At 43.4% G+C, this 13,458-nt stretch overlaps 1 protein-coding gene across 12 annotated transcripts in view; it reads right to left on the bottom strand.

The window, feature by feature from the left end:
* The window catches only part of TENM4 (teneurin transmembrane protein 4), an 879,437-nt gene that overhangs the window by 149,652 nt on the left and 716,327 nt on the right, over positions 1 to 13,458 (bottom strand). For all 12 annotated transcript variants that reach the window (XM_040544436.1, XM_040544433.1, XM_040544442.1 and 9 more), the window contains 2 exons: positions 5,705 to 5,806; positions 807 to 1,001 (listed from right to left, as the gene is read on the bottom strand). In XM_040544436.1, coding sequence (XP_040400370.1) covers positions 807 to 1,001; positions 5,705 to 5,806 — 297 coding nt within the window. The remainder of the gene's footprint in view (positions 1 to 806; positions 1,002 to 5,704; positions 5,807 to 13,458) is intronic.

The following is a 13,458-nucleotide window of genomic DNA, read 5'->3' as shown; positions in this document are numbered from 1 at the left end:
TTATTTTTCAGGTTCTCTGCATAGAATTCTGAGAATAATTTTCAAAAGTGATGAACAGTATTCTGTAAATCAGGCACTTTTGATGTATTTTTGTAACTGTCCAAATGACTCGTACGCTTACAAAACTGTCCACTTTTCCTTTTAGCAATAAGAAGCAGTCACAGACTAGGGAAGATAAAGGTTTATGGTGACAGGTGACTTCCTGCACAAAAAGATTAAAGATAAGAGCTAAAAGGCACTGCATTTCTGAGTCACAAATCTAAATGTAAATGAAAAAATGTTTGGGGGCTAATGTGAAAAAAAAAAAGAATCTATGGAAGGGCCATTAAAATAATATCTGATTTTGAAGCACAATTTAATTCAAGTCCTGAGCATTTCTAAGCTTTTAAAGCTGACAAGAATCAGGGACTTTCATATGCCGCCATTTTGTATATGTAAGCAACTGAAATACTTGGCATAGCACAGCACAGAAGAAAGCACTATAAAAGTAATTATACGTTTGGATGTGTAAATGGAAACGATGCTTTAATAAGAACATTTGAACATATGATTAGATGTTCTGGTCTTTCAACTAGATTTGTCTATCTGAAGCATTTGATGGCTTTTCATCCAATTATTGAACAAATATGATAGCTAACGACAAGTTATTACAACATATCATTTTTATGTTGCATCCATCCATTGTATCTCTAAGGTGCCTATTACTGTTCTGCTTAAGTGCCAGTCCCATTCCGAATTGCCTCCATCCATGTAATTATATAACGACAATCAAAGCAAGAGGCTAATTGAATGTATCTTGCAAATACCTTCTTCACAGCTCTCGCCCTTGTATCCTGGGTTGCAGATGCAGGTCCCCATGATGCACGTGCCGTGGTTGTTGCAGGTGACGTCGATGCACTGGTTCGTGGGGACATCACATTCTGCTCCTTTCCAGCCACTGTGGCACAAGCACCTCCCTTTCATGTACTGCCCGTTTCCACTGCACAGCACTGGGCAGGATGCTGGGGAAAGACAATGAAAATCACATTAAAAACCAACTGTATACAACTCTCACTTCATAAAAGAGCATAAGAATCCAGCATGGGATTTATAATCTTCTTATACACTCTTCAGTGGGGGTATGTTGTTCTTTTCTTTGCCAAAACCAATTCTTTTATGGGCATGACACCCAGCTGTTAACCGTATTCTCTGATGGATGTTTAAAACAAACAAACAGTGCTCTTGAGTTAGGACATCTCTTTGCTTTGTGTCTCCGATACTTTATTTCACTAACTAAGCTCAGACCTTTCTTGTATTCTGACTTCCCAATGCACTGGTGTCTTCTTTCAGCAGCACCACTGACCTTAAATTGCTTATCTCTATCCCTGACCCGCTGCCAGACTTCATACTTTCCTTGACATGGCCTCTGCTGCGGACCTTAGCTGTACACAAATCACTCCCCTGTTTTGCTGTTGTAATTCTCAGCTGTATGGTTTTCAGTTACTTTGCTCTGAGTCCAGAATGCCACGTCGAGTCTCTTTCCCTGATTTAGTTCAAGTCATACCATCAGCTGGATCTCCAGCCCCCTCCTATGACCTCTGCTGGTCTCCATTCATCAGCAGACACAATGCAAATCTGGCCTCTAGTCTTCCCAAGCACCCTGGAACAAAAGTTCTCTGATTATATCCCCTGATCCTTATACTGGTTTATAAAAGATCTTTTAATTCTCTTTGTTTCCAACTAAGTTGGCTGTTTTTGAAGAAAACCAGCTACAGGGTTTCTTCACAGGATCCCCGTGTGGCTGGTGGTGTCGGGCAGCTGCGGGTCCCTGTGGTGCCAGCCCTGCTCCAGCAGGGCCACCCCGAGCAGGGGGCCCAGCCCCACGTCCAGGCGGCTGCTGGAGATCCCCAAGGAGGAGCCCCCAGCCCCTCTCTGGGCAGCCTGTGCCAGGGCTCCGGCACCCGCCCAGCCCAGCAGTGCTTCCTGAGGGGCAGAGGGCACCTCCTGGGCTCCAGGCTGGGCCCGGGGCCTCTCGTAAGAATTTCTGCCCATTGCCTCTTCTTCTCTGTGATCAAGGGGAGAAGACAACAAAATCAAGCTGTGGCATGGCAGACCCCAGAAATGAGCTAGCTCTAGAAAATGCCAGGCAGAGTAGGATGAAAGATACAGAGCAGGCTCCCCACAGAAGGAGAAGGATCAGCTGCTGTTCTCTAAGCTTCCTTCCGCTCCTCTCTGAAGATGCTTTCTCCCTTTTCCGTTCTCCACAGCCGCCAACTTTGGCTCCCTTTGTCCTCTGTTCTGATTTTTCCAAGGAAGCTGCTGATTTCTGTCCCTCAAAAGCAATACCCTCCTGCTCACTATCCCTTGAAATTTCTTCTTGCTTAAGTCCTGTTTCTCTTCAATTGCATTCAGTGAAACTCACCTGCAAGAACATACACCCAACTCACATTTCTCTCCTTCATTGTTGAGCATCATCCTTAGGTGAGAGCAGCTGGGCTTGTCATCTGCCCCTCACAAAGGCAATTAATGAACATTTTTATGCAGGATAAATGTGAAAAGACTATTCTAGTCTGCTGCTTAATTCACCTGCGTTAGGCATGCAATTAATACAATGCACCTCTTCTGCTTTGTTCCTGACTGAGCACATGCAGAAAGAGCTATTAACGTGGTTAAAGGAAGCATTCCTCTCTTTTTCTTACCACCTTTTAACGCAGTAACTGCACAATGCCCATTCTGTCTTGTTTTCATTTATTGTTACAGACGAGTCTGAGGCTTACAGAACTACAGCACGCTCTAAACAAAACATTACCAGCTCTGACTGTTAAACTGGCCTGACGTGCAATGAATGATATCTGCCTGATTGAAATAAAAGAAGTTCAAAAGAAAAAGGAATTTGGCAGCTGTTATTACGAAGGAGCTCTCTGTTCACCTTAAAGAAAGCATATTGCAGTGGTGTGTTTCGAGTGCATCATTTGCAAGGAGATAGCTACCTATACAATATAACACACAAATTGTTTAAGATACACTGTGTTGAATATATGGTTCACAGCAAACTCACTCTGTAATTCCACTTTTCATCTAGGCTGATGGAATTTTCCACCCTCCCCGTCTCAAATTTCAGATGCTCAGTAGAGGAGCCTGCTCTTTCAAGGCACCAGGAAAGGACAGTTTGTAGCTTTTTTTTCAACAAGCAGAGTAATTGCCTTTAACCAGTGAGAGGCTGCTGAAAAAGACTTACATATTTTCTGACAGGACAGCTGATCACTCGGTACAAGATCAGATAAATTGCTGGTCATCTGCAATAAAACTGGTATTCCACAGAGCCCTCTATGGAGAACACCTCCAGCACAACCTGGGAAGTGCTGTTGCAAATGTCAAGGCAATGGCAAGACCTCCTTTGCAGCATACCATAATAAACAAAGACAAAAGAGGTTTCTGGATATATTTTTTTTTTTCCACTGCTACTCGTGCAACTCTTTTCTCCATGTAATGATATGTAATTAATTTGACCATTCAGATTCCGTTCCAACAAATGCTATCTAAGATGCCCAGATTATAGTAATTCTCTGGTGTGATTGTGGTAGCTACAGCCCAAATGCACACCACTTTTCTTGTAAACTTTGGTATCACAGAGGAAAATTATCCATTTATTTGTTTGTTTGTTTTACTTTGTAGACTTGAAAAACACCTTCTCCGTGTTCAAGAAGATCTTCAAAAGGCCCGTGAGCACATCGCTGGGGATTTGTTCACATTTATGTGGTTTAAAATAATTGGTGAATGACACATTAATAATTAGCCATTATTAAAAACTGAAAGGTTGTCTGTTCCACAGTTTCCCACTCATTTGGGGGGTGAATAACAAGGTGAAACGAACACCCAGGAGATCTGGGACCTACAAATCCTGGGGCAGGCAGAGACCTGCTTGTCTGAGAATTACTGCTTCATACAGCAACCTGTATAGGGTTGCAGACAGATCCTGTTGTGGCTGTGCACATGCTGCAGTTGCTGCCCTCTGAGGCATTTGTAGGTCAAAAGCAGCATCTTAGATTCCCTTGAAAACTAAGAGGAAGCCAACACTGGGGCCCTCGTATCTCACAGCCGTGGCAAGTGCTCATTTAAGAAGCCCGCTGGGTGGAAGTGCACGCACAAACAGCATTTGGACACTCCATGAATTAATCTGTCTCCATAAAGGCAGACAGTAATCTGTGATCTGAACCCAGACGATTTTGAACCAAAAGGCTGACTCCAGTGAGAGGTGTTCGTATCAGCCAGGGTAAGCAGCCTTGTGAAATGGGAGATACTCATGCGGCTCGGCTGAGAGCCTGAGAAAACCTCGGTGCGTAACCCATGAAGGGAGGCGAGCTCCCCTGAAAGAGCCTTCAGACCCAAAGTTTAAATATTCTGCCTGGTGACAGAGGAGCTTTGCCTTCTGCCCTGGCTCTGCAGCGAGCCGTGGGGGAACGAACCCCGAACTTCTGCCCCCAGCTCAAGTCAGGAGGTGTGGGAGATGGAAAAACTCCTTTTGTCTCCGGCTCGACAGATTTGAAAAGGAGCTCGGAAACTCACGCCAAGCGTAACCTGAGTCAGCAACAAGTCTGACACGGCAGCTCTTGGGGACGCAGCCTGCCCCATTCATCTTAGCGGGGTTGTGAACCCTGAGACACCTCTGGGGTTCAGCCCGGACCACACCGCATGGGGATGCGGCCGGCCTTATCTCTTGGCTGGGCTGCAGGATGGGACCCAAAGCCTGGCGCACGCTCAGCAGGGCTCAGCTGGAGGGGGAGAGGACGTGGGGTTGGACAGAGTTTGGCTCCCTCCCTTGGGAAGGAGCCCAGCCTGCTTCCCAGACACAGCAACGGGCTGGGGTGAAGGCCTGACCTGCCTTCGCAAAGCTCCTTGTGTGGGCACTGACTTCATGCGTTACCTCCCTCCCCTCAGCCCCAATTAATAAATCTGCACTTTGTTGAGCAGTTTCAGCCAAAAAAGACACTGGAAAGATTGAAACACGGCATTCCGGCATTTTCTACATGCAACGATTTGATTTCTCTGCCTGAAACATGTTCTTACTAAAACTACTTCTTTTTTTTTTTTTAAATGTTTAACTAACCTAAAAATTTCAGGTCAAATGAAAATCCTTCCAAAGTGATTTATTAAAAAAATGCTTTTCGCTTAGCAGAAAAAAAAATGTATGCTATGTTGGGGCAGGCAGCAAACCAAAAGCAGGCATCCCAAGATTTCCACTTGGGGCCAGAGCATCCAGCTCTGCCTGCCACTGCTCCACTGCAGCCCTGCTGGGTGTTGGCCACCAGTCATAGCTGAGGCAGACCTGCAAGCCTTGCAGCAATGGAACAGGTACTTACGTTTTCTCTAACCAGTGCCTTAAAATAAAATATCGCCACGCAACGATGGAGGGGTCTGCTAAACAAACAGCAAAGCCACGTTTTTAAGTCATGTTTTCTAAAGTCGCTCCCAGAATGAAAAGCGCTGGTGTGACATTTTGCCTGTCCACGCACAGCTAGGGGGTTGGGTTGACGCTACAAGCACAGCAATCACGACAAGTAAGAAGAACCAAACCTGCAGATCTGAGCTGTTCCCATCTTTCTGCAGCGTCACCAGGCTGGATGAGGTGGGCTTTGCAGGAGGCATGGGCACAAATGTGACTTCCATGAAGAAAAGTGTTAACAGAAGGGGAGGAGGGAAGAGTTAACCAGGTATAAATTCCTACCTCGGCCACAGTCAGGGCCCAGAAAGCCAAGGAAGCAATGGCAGGTCCCAGACACGCAGTCTCCGTTCCCGTAGCAATTACTGGGACAATTATCCACAGATTCTAGAAAAGAGAAGAGAATTCAGATTATTTCTCTTGGCAAGAAAACACCTCTGAGTTTGGGAGGGCTTTGGGTGCCAGGACAGCTGAAACCTCGAAGCAATCGCTGCACTTGGGACTAAAAGCATTAGTCTCGAGCTCCACTAATGGGAGCTCATCCATTTACAGCAACAAATGGCTCAACCTTAACGCGTTAGCGTGGAGTGACTGCAAATCCTACGACTGATACCGCAGCTGCTCAGGCTTTGTCCTCACTCCGTACCTGAAAACTTGTCTTCCTTCTTATTTTTCTGGGCCCTTTCCCTCGTTGAATTTATCAAAGAGAAGTGATGCATGCAGTTCCCATGGCAGAACACACTTTTTGGGGCGATTTTGTTGACTTGGGTAAGTGAACTTGGGGCATTTATTAGCACCTAACAGAGCTGATCTATGATAGAAATGTTTCCCTATGAAATTCACTGATCACAGGCACTTGGTGAGCTCTGTCTGCCTGCTGTCGATGGGTTATTTCTAACTGTAAGTCTTCTGGTTTGTTCTGCAATATTATACAAACAGCCCAAAGTGCTGGGGCTAACATTATATCCTGGTGGAACAGGAATGGGGCTACTCCACACTTTCTTCTTTTTCTAGTTATCATCTTAAATTCCCTGACTTTGGCAAAAACACTGGCTATTCATCTTTCCAGGAAAGTTAACAGGTAAGCAAAATGGTATCTAGCACTTTTATCTTATTTTGAGGACAGTTCAGAACACTGGGGCTAAAACTGATCTTTCATAAAAGAGGAACACAATTTGGTAAACATTACTTCTCAAAAACGTAATGAAAACCATTTTATTTTCTTGACTAAACTGTGAGCAAAGATTGAGTAAATACGAGTGGGGCTCGGAAAGATGATGGAATACCATGGTTCATTCCACACTATTATTTCTCATTTTCTCCGAGGGAGATGCATATCTGATTAAAACTGGATTCAGTTATACAGGAGGGACGCCAGTGGTACATCTGTCACGGAGCGGGGTGGAAATCTTGGCCATGTGAATAATGACTGCACTTTCATAGGCATACTTCACCAGGCCCGGTGATAGCAGAGATATTTGTAAACTTCCTATGGGTGTAAGTGAAGAGAAACAGCTGCGGCAGAGATGTGCAGATTAGTTTCTAATCAGCAATGAAAGGGAGCCTGTTGCTGAATGGCTGCTCGCTGAACACCGCAGGTTTCTGAAGGACATTTTAGAGGACGTGGTGTAATTTAATCACCCAAAAACGGCAACAGCAGTTTTAAATAATAAAAACAGTTTCAAGCGGTTACGTTTTAAGTCTTGGCAGAAGACTTTGCCCAAGCAGACAGCTCCATGCAGCAAGGAAGGTACAAGATGTGCTGTCAGTTTTCTAACACTTCACTTAGGCAGATATTCGCCGTATGGGGCATGGAAATACAATCACAGCGTGCAGTCAACACTTGGGGATTGATCTGCCATATTTATTCCAATCAAACAGCAGCCACATTTCTGAGAACAAATAGCAACTCAAAACTTGTGCGTTTTTGCTGATATTCAAGTATAGGATCTCTCATTTAATGGCAGGTATAAACACCAATCTATCCTGTAAATGAAAAGTTAGTATTAGCCTGTACATGTATGAGCTTCAGAACTCTGTGATAATAAATAACATTTATGCAATAGAACTAAAAAACAAACACCTGAAAAGCAATGTGGCATCAAACATGACAGGTGCTGCAAGGCGTAACAATGCACCACATCAGCTAAAGGAAGTCTTTGTTACTGGAAATAATATTTTGCATTTACAGGGTGGTTCGGCTGATGTACCTGTGATGCCTACACCAGGACAAGACTCAGTATGCCGATCAGATGTCCACTATAGGGTGAACCGAACGACTCTCACTCACTGTACTGGTGAGGTATAATGGGATCTAAAAGCTCCGAATGACCACGTAGCACGTCTATGTTTAGGTAACCAAACTTCCCTGACTCTTAGGGTGAACCCATCTGATGAACTTCACTCCCGTGGTGATCCTTCTCCTCCCATGACTAGTTCAGACATAGATATTGTCATCGTAGGCATCTGCATTTGGTCAGATCCATCCACAGTGACCAACACTAATGCTTTACAAAAAATACTCACATATATTTGCTCATTTGGCACTTTATTTTGCAAAACTGCAACGGTACACGCACAATCATGTCTCCGCAGTCCTTGATTTCCCTGGCTGCTCTTCGTAAGCGTGCCCTAACTTCATCATAACACATCGTGGGCCACCCAAAAGGAATATAAAGGCAGCTGAAAGAAAGCCGTTGTACCTTCTTCACCGAAGCACCTTGGTAACTTTTAATTGTGCCCTGACCACTCGATGCTATTAATGATAGAGGAGGCTTTTAAAAACAATTCATCCTACTTCTGTGCCTTCTCTGATGCTGCACATTTTTCTAATAAAGCTAAAAGTAACATTTCCAATGTGCTCTAATTTTGCGTTCACTCGCATTGCCCTGGAATAACCCGACTGATAGAGACAAGATGAAGTGAAGAGGAAAAGAAATTCTCCCTCTCCTGTGGCTGGAGCCACTTACCAGTTTCTAGCAGTTAAGGAAACAAACTTGCCTGGTGTGACTCAGGGCAATTAAGGCCTCCGCACACTCCCCAAAGTTCTTCGTTGCTGAGAATAAACTCTGAAAAGTAATGAGGATGCATGCAGTATATTCCTGTCCCAAAGCTGCTACAACATGGCTCAAAAAGTTATTTCCATAAAGGAAGCGTTAAAATGAACGTGCTTTTTTTTTTTTTCTCACTAACTCCAGAGCTAATGAGAACAAACAAGGCTTGTGAGCAACAAGTCTGAGAGTTGTCTGTGTGTTTCTGAGCACGGTGCTATTTATATTCTTAGGTACGATCACAGATTGGAACTTCTTTTTCCTTTGAGCATTGCACGCATTAGTAAATCACACTCAGTTAAGACCCGATAAAAACCTCTGTCTTCAAGTCAAGACTGAATTTAGTTTCAGTGGTTACACACTGCACCCATTTGAGAGCTGAGTTGCTTTTTCTGGCCCCTCTGAAATGTGCACACACAAGCACACGTGCATGTACACGGCTCTCATACCTACCTTCCAAATTAAACAGGACATTATGGGTGGCTTGGCAAGAAGAAACTAGGGAGTCGAGATGGGGGAACACAAAAAATTAAGCACAAAGAACCGAATGGAAAAATTTGCACATCTGTTGCAGATGCAAGGACTTAGCGAAAATATTATTTAAAGTGGCCTAGATGATAAACAAAATCAAACTTAAATTTCAGGGAGCCCCCAAGTTAGTGGCACAAAACCACTACCTGAAAACACATTTATCTTTCAGTATGGCCATAGTCAACATTGCTGCAGATGTGAAAAACTGCCGAGCAATAAATAAAACCAAGTCACTGCAGTTACGGCCAGGTTCTAGTTTCCATTCTACATCTTATTCTGCAACCTATTACACGTATTATACGGATATTTTCCAATTTATGCAGAATTCCATGTGGTATTTTATGAATGGTGCCATGGGAATTGCATTAGAGAATCATGGCAACTATTTGCTTTGTTTTGTTTTGAACAGTTAAAGTTCATGGTGAGACCACGGACAATTCTTTCCTAGAAAGACACACACAAGCTTTCTGTTGGGTTCCAAACCTCTGAAGTGATCTGATTCCCACCAGCTGGTGAGGACAAAGATTATTAATTGGAAGGCCAGCCGTGCGTGATGCTCTCATATGGTTTTGCTAGAGTGGCCAAAGAGAAGAAGATTGAAAATGCAGCTTCCAAGCCACCTTCCAAACCTCCTGAAAACAAACAACTCACAATGGGGACAGATGAGCAAAACTTGAGGTGGTGTGGCCTCAAATGGAGATTTCAGAAGCTTAAGTATGGAAGTAATTGCCCTGCCAGCTTCAAAATCTAATCAGCAACTGAAAAAACAAGTCATTTCCTGAGTAAATACTGTAAACACGCAGATATCCACTGGGAGAAGGAGTAATGACATGAGACGCATTGCCTGCAGACCTGCACGGTCTCGGTCTGGAGAACAGCACAGGAATGCATCATCTGAGGTATTCCCTGTCCTCGTCCAGCCTTCCTCACCCAGGAGAATATGTACAAAATGCTTCTACATTAACAAAAAGGAGAGAGGGAAAATGTTTGCTAAGAGTGAAACCTAGACATCTCCAAGAGCAAAGCTCTTCTTCTGAAGGACTCTAAGGTGCTCCCCAACCAAGGGCTTTAATTATCAAAGCAGAGAAGAAACCAGATGATGGTTTGGAACAAACCAGCATACACCATGTTAACTTATTCTTTGTTTTTTTGCCATTTTCTCTGGGGACATTTTTGGTCCAAGTACTCTCACAGCTGGTAGATTTTGAAGGAAACTTGGCTAAATCTTTGTCTCATTGCTTGTTTCCCTTGTGCAATCACCACTTAGCCTGTGAGAAGCTACGAAGTGGCACGGTCCTGCCCGTACCCATAACAGAGACTTCACACTATGCTATCTGTCATTTAAGGATATCACTAAGCTCAATAGGAAATTGCTAATTGTTACCATTCCCATTTTTTTCAGGCTGGCAATCTGAGGCACAGACAAATAACGCCATTTGCTTGAGATCACCAACTGACTCGTGCCAGCGACGGAGCTCCCAGGCTAATGGTGTGCTCAGGGGACCATTTGCTGCTGACAAAAAGCCCCGCGAAAGCCAACTCTGCTGTGGTGAGCTCTATAAAGACATTCGTCTGGCTTGCAATTACCTACCCGACTTAACTTTATTCAGATGAACTGCAATAAATGCACGAAGACGACAGACAAATTATTAGACTCTTGATGGACTTCTCTCTTAGGTACTTACCGTGCTTGTCGGTCAGTGGTACGGATACTTTAGCAGCATATCCGCCTTATTTATTTACTATGCAACGTTCAACTTAATAGCTTGTTTCTGAATCTTCGGGCCAGAGGCCAAGGCAGATGTTTGCCTGACACCAAATCCTATTAGAGGCTGCAGTAACACAATTGTGTGTTAAAGCTAAATATTTTATAGTCTACACTTGCCACCAAGCATCATCATTCCCTCGGCATTTAGAGGCAACTATCTATTGGCAAAGAAAAAATAGTTATCTAGCTGGCAATTGAAGACGGTAGCTTTCTTGGGAGTTAATAAGCGCCAGGACAGCTTTCTAAGAACTGATTAAATGCCATTCAGGGCAGTGCGGTTGTACGAATTCAGATGTAACCACTTCCTTCGATAACCTCAAGGAGCTGGTCTGAACAGCGTTTGGTGTCAAAACCAGGTAGGAACAGCACTAAAGTGTAAAAAAAATACACTTTAACGAATCAGCGTTAATAAAAGCATCTGGTGCAAAGAACATGAAACTTGCTTTTCTGATGAGAATATTACATATGAGAAGTGAGATGCAAAGAAAACAGCATTTATTTATTTTTAATATTTAGGTATCCTCATTGTTTGGTCTCTTCAGCTAGTAGTCTACACCTCTACACAAAAAGTGCCCTCAAAATCTTTTGATTTGTGCTCGTGAGAAGATAAATGAAGCTGTTGAGCCTGAAGACAATTGCTCTATCTACCAAAACCCAGGGAGATACTTCACGTATACTGATTGGTGTAATAAAGGCTTTCGTTATAAACTTCAACCTCCTGTACACACAGGTGCATTAATTAAAAGTGTAAGTAAATAAAATGAAAAACAATTTCTGGACAAATACATGAAGGATTATCGTTCACTGTATCAAATAAATAGATATATTTACTGCCATACAGAAGGAATTTGTTCCTGACTGCCTATTCTTTGCCTAGTCATCTACCCCTGGTTACAGAAGACACGTTGCAATGAAGGTGGAGCAGGGCAGCAGGTAATTAAACTCCACAGCACATATCTAACCTTGAAATCCCCTGTGTGAGCCTCATCAATGCAAAGGGGCCATCAGGAGTGCATGGCATCCCTCTCACCTGACATGAATTACGTGTCATGGGAGGGTGAAGGGACTCCACATTACTTCACCTTATTTTGTGCTGCTGCACCACATACAATTTTTCTTAGATCTAGTGCTCGTCCAGGATAAAGCTGTCACCTACAAGCTCATTGCTATGTGTCTCCTTCACAAAAATGCTCCCTGTCACGGACCTGACTGTATTAGCAGTAATTTTTAATAGGAAGTCAGGCAGTATAACATGAAAGGCAAAGAAGATTCTGAAGCTCCACGAACACAAGCCAGCATTTAATTTACTTCCCAGTTGCAGAGCTTGCAGTCTTGTTTATTTTTCAAAGAAATGATGCTACTCAATTGAATTTCACTGCAGGGTAGTAGGATTCTGAGCTTAGAGAACTGTCACCTGCTCTTGTAATTGTGATAACAATGCCGAGAGAGACGTGGAGGTGAGAGGGGATAAAACAGGCTTCAGATATCTGAAACATCAGACTTGACATTTTGAGCCAAAAAAAAAAAAAAAAAGAAGAAAAAAAAAAAGGCTCTGGAAACAAAGGAAATGTGAAAATGCTGGGTCCGGCATGCTCTTGCTCCTCCTCTTCCTTTCTGGGATGAAGTTTGAAAAGACTGATTCCTTCTTACAGTACATCCTCACCTGCTGAGATTTCGATTTTTCTGCTTCATTTGTGTTTTATAAGGCTTTTACATTTCTAGCTCAAGTAATCCACACCTGGCAGCCAGGGATGTGAAAGTCTTGACAGCATCATGGAAACTCAGTCATTATTTCTGAGTGCTCTTTCAGTTTCCTCTTCTGCAGGGCACCTAGCGCGATGCTGATACTGCTAATGCCACTTGATGTTGTGCCAGATTTTGATTTTTTTTTTTCTTTTTCTGAAGGCTGGGAGGTCTGTTTTAATTAAGGATCTGTGCATATAGCCCTGTTTTGCTCTCGGGTCCCAATGGAATGCTAACCTTCACATGTAGGTATCAGGATGCTAAATTAGGAAGAGGGCAACAGGCAGAGAGCTCTTCTGAACAACTCCTTAAGTCACTTCGGACTCCGGAAAGTCAGAGTGAAGTAAAATGGTCATAGTATCCAATTGCATGTCATCCTCCCCCAGCTATTTACCCATAAGAACTTAAAATAAAATAAAAAAAATAATAAAAAGCCATTTCTAATGGCAGATATACATCCCCATCACTCTACTGACAGCATGTACCTGCTCCAGCAGCTGCTCCAGAGTCTGAATCATTGTAAAAGGTGATGGCAAAGCACAAAAATTTTGGCCTTCAGCATCAGTTTGGGGTGCTTATTGAAACCATCAAGACCTGCTGAGTTTGCCAAATTCCACAGTACCTCATGTGAGCCCAATTTCCCTTGAGATGTCTGCACTTGTGCTTCCAGGCCTGGCTCGAGATAGCTATCCAGGTACTCAAATGGCTCTCACCACAATAATATCAGTCATTCTCTCACTACTTCAAGCACATTCGACTCCAAACCCAGCTGGAAATACTACAAAAACAGCTTTGTGTGCACTATTTTTGAACTTCTGTTCCACAGAAACTGGGACCAAATGGGAACAGTTTGGGGAGTAAATAACGAGGAGAACAAGCCCACTTGTTTCAGAAGCCTGTGACACATTTGGTCTGAATTTGGTTTGTGTTTGAGGGAGAGCTTTATC

This window comes from Cygnus olor, chromosome 1 (assembly GCF_009769625.2).
Source record: "Cygnus olor isolate bCygOlo1 chromosome 1, bCygOlo1.pri.v2, whole genome shotgun sequence".
Lineage (NCBI taxonomy): Eukaryota > Metazoa > Chordata > Aves > Anseriformes > Anatidae > Cygnus > Cygnus olor.
Note: the sequence above shows the minus strand (reverse complement) of the source record. Positions and strands in the feature narration are given on the sequence as shown.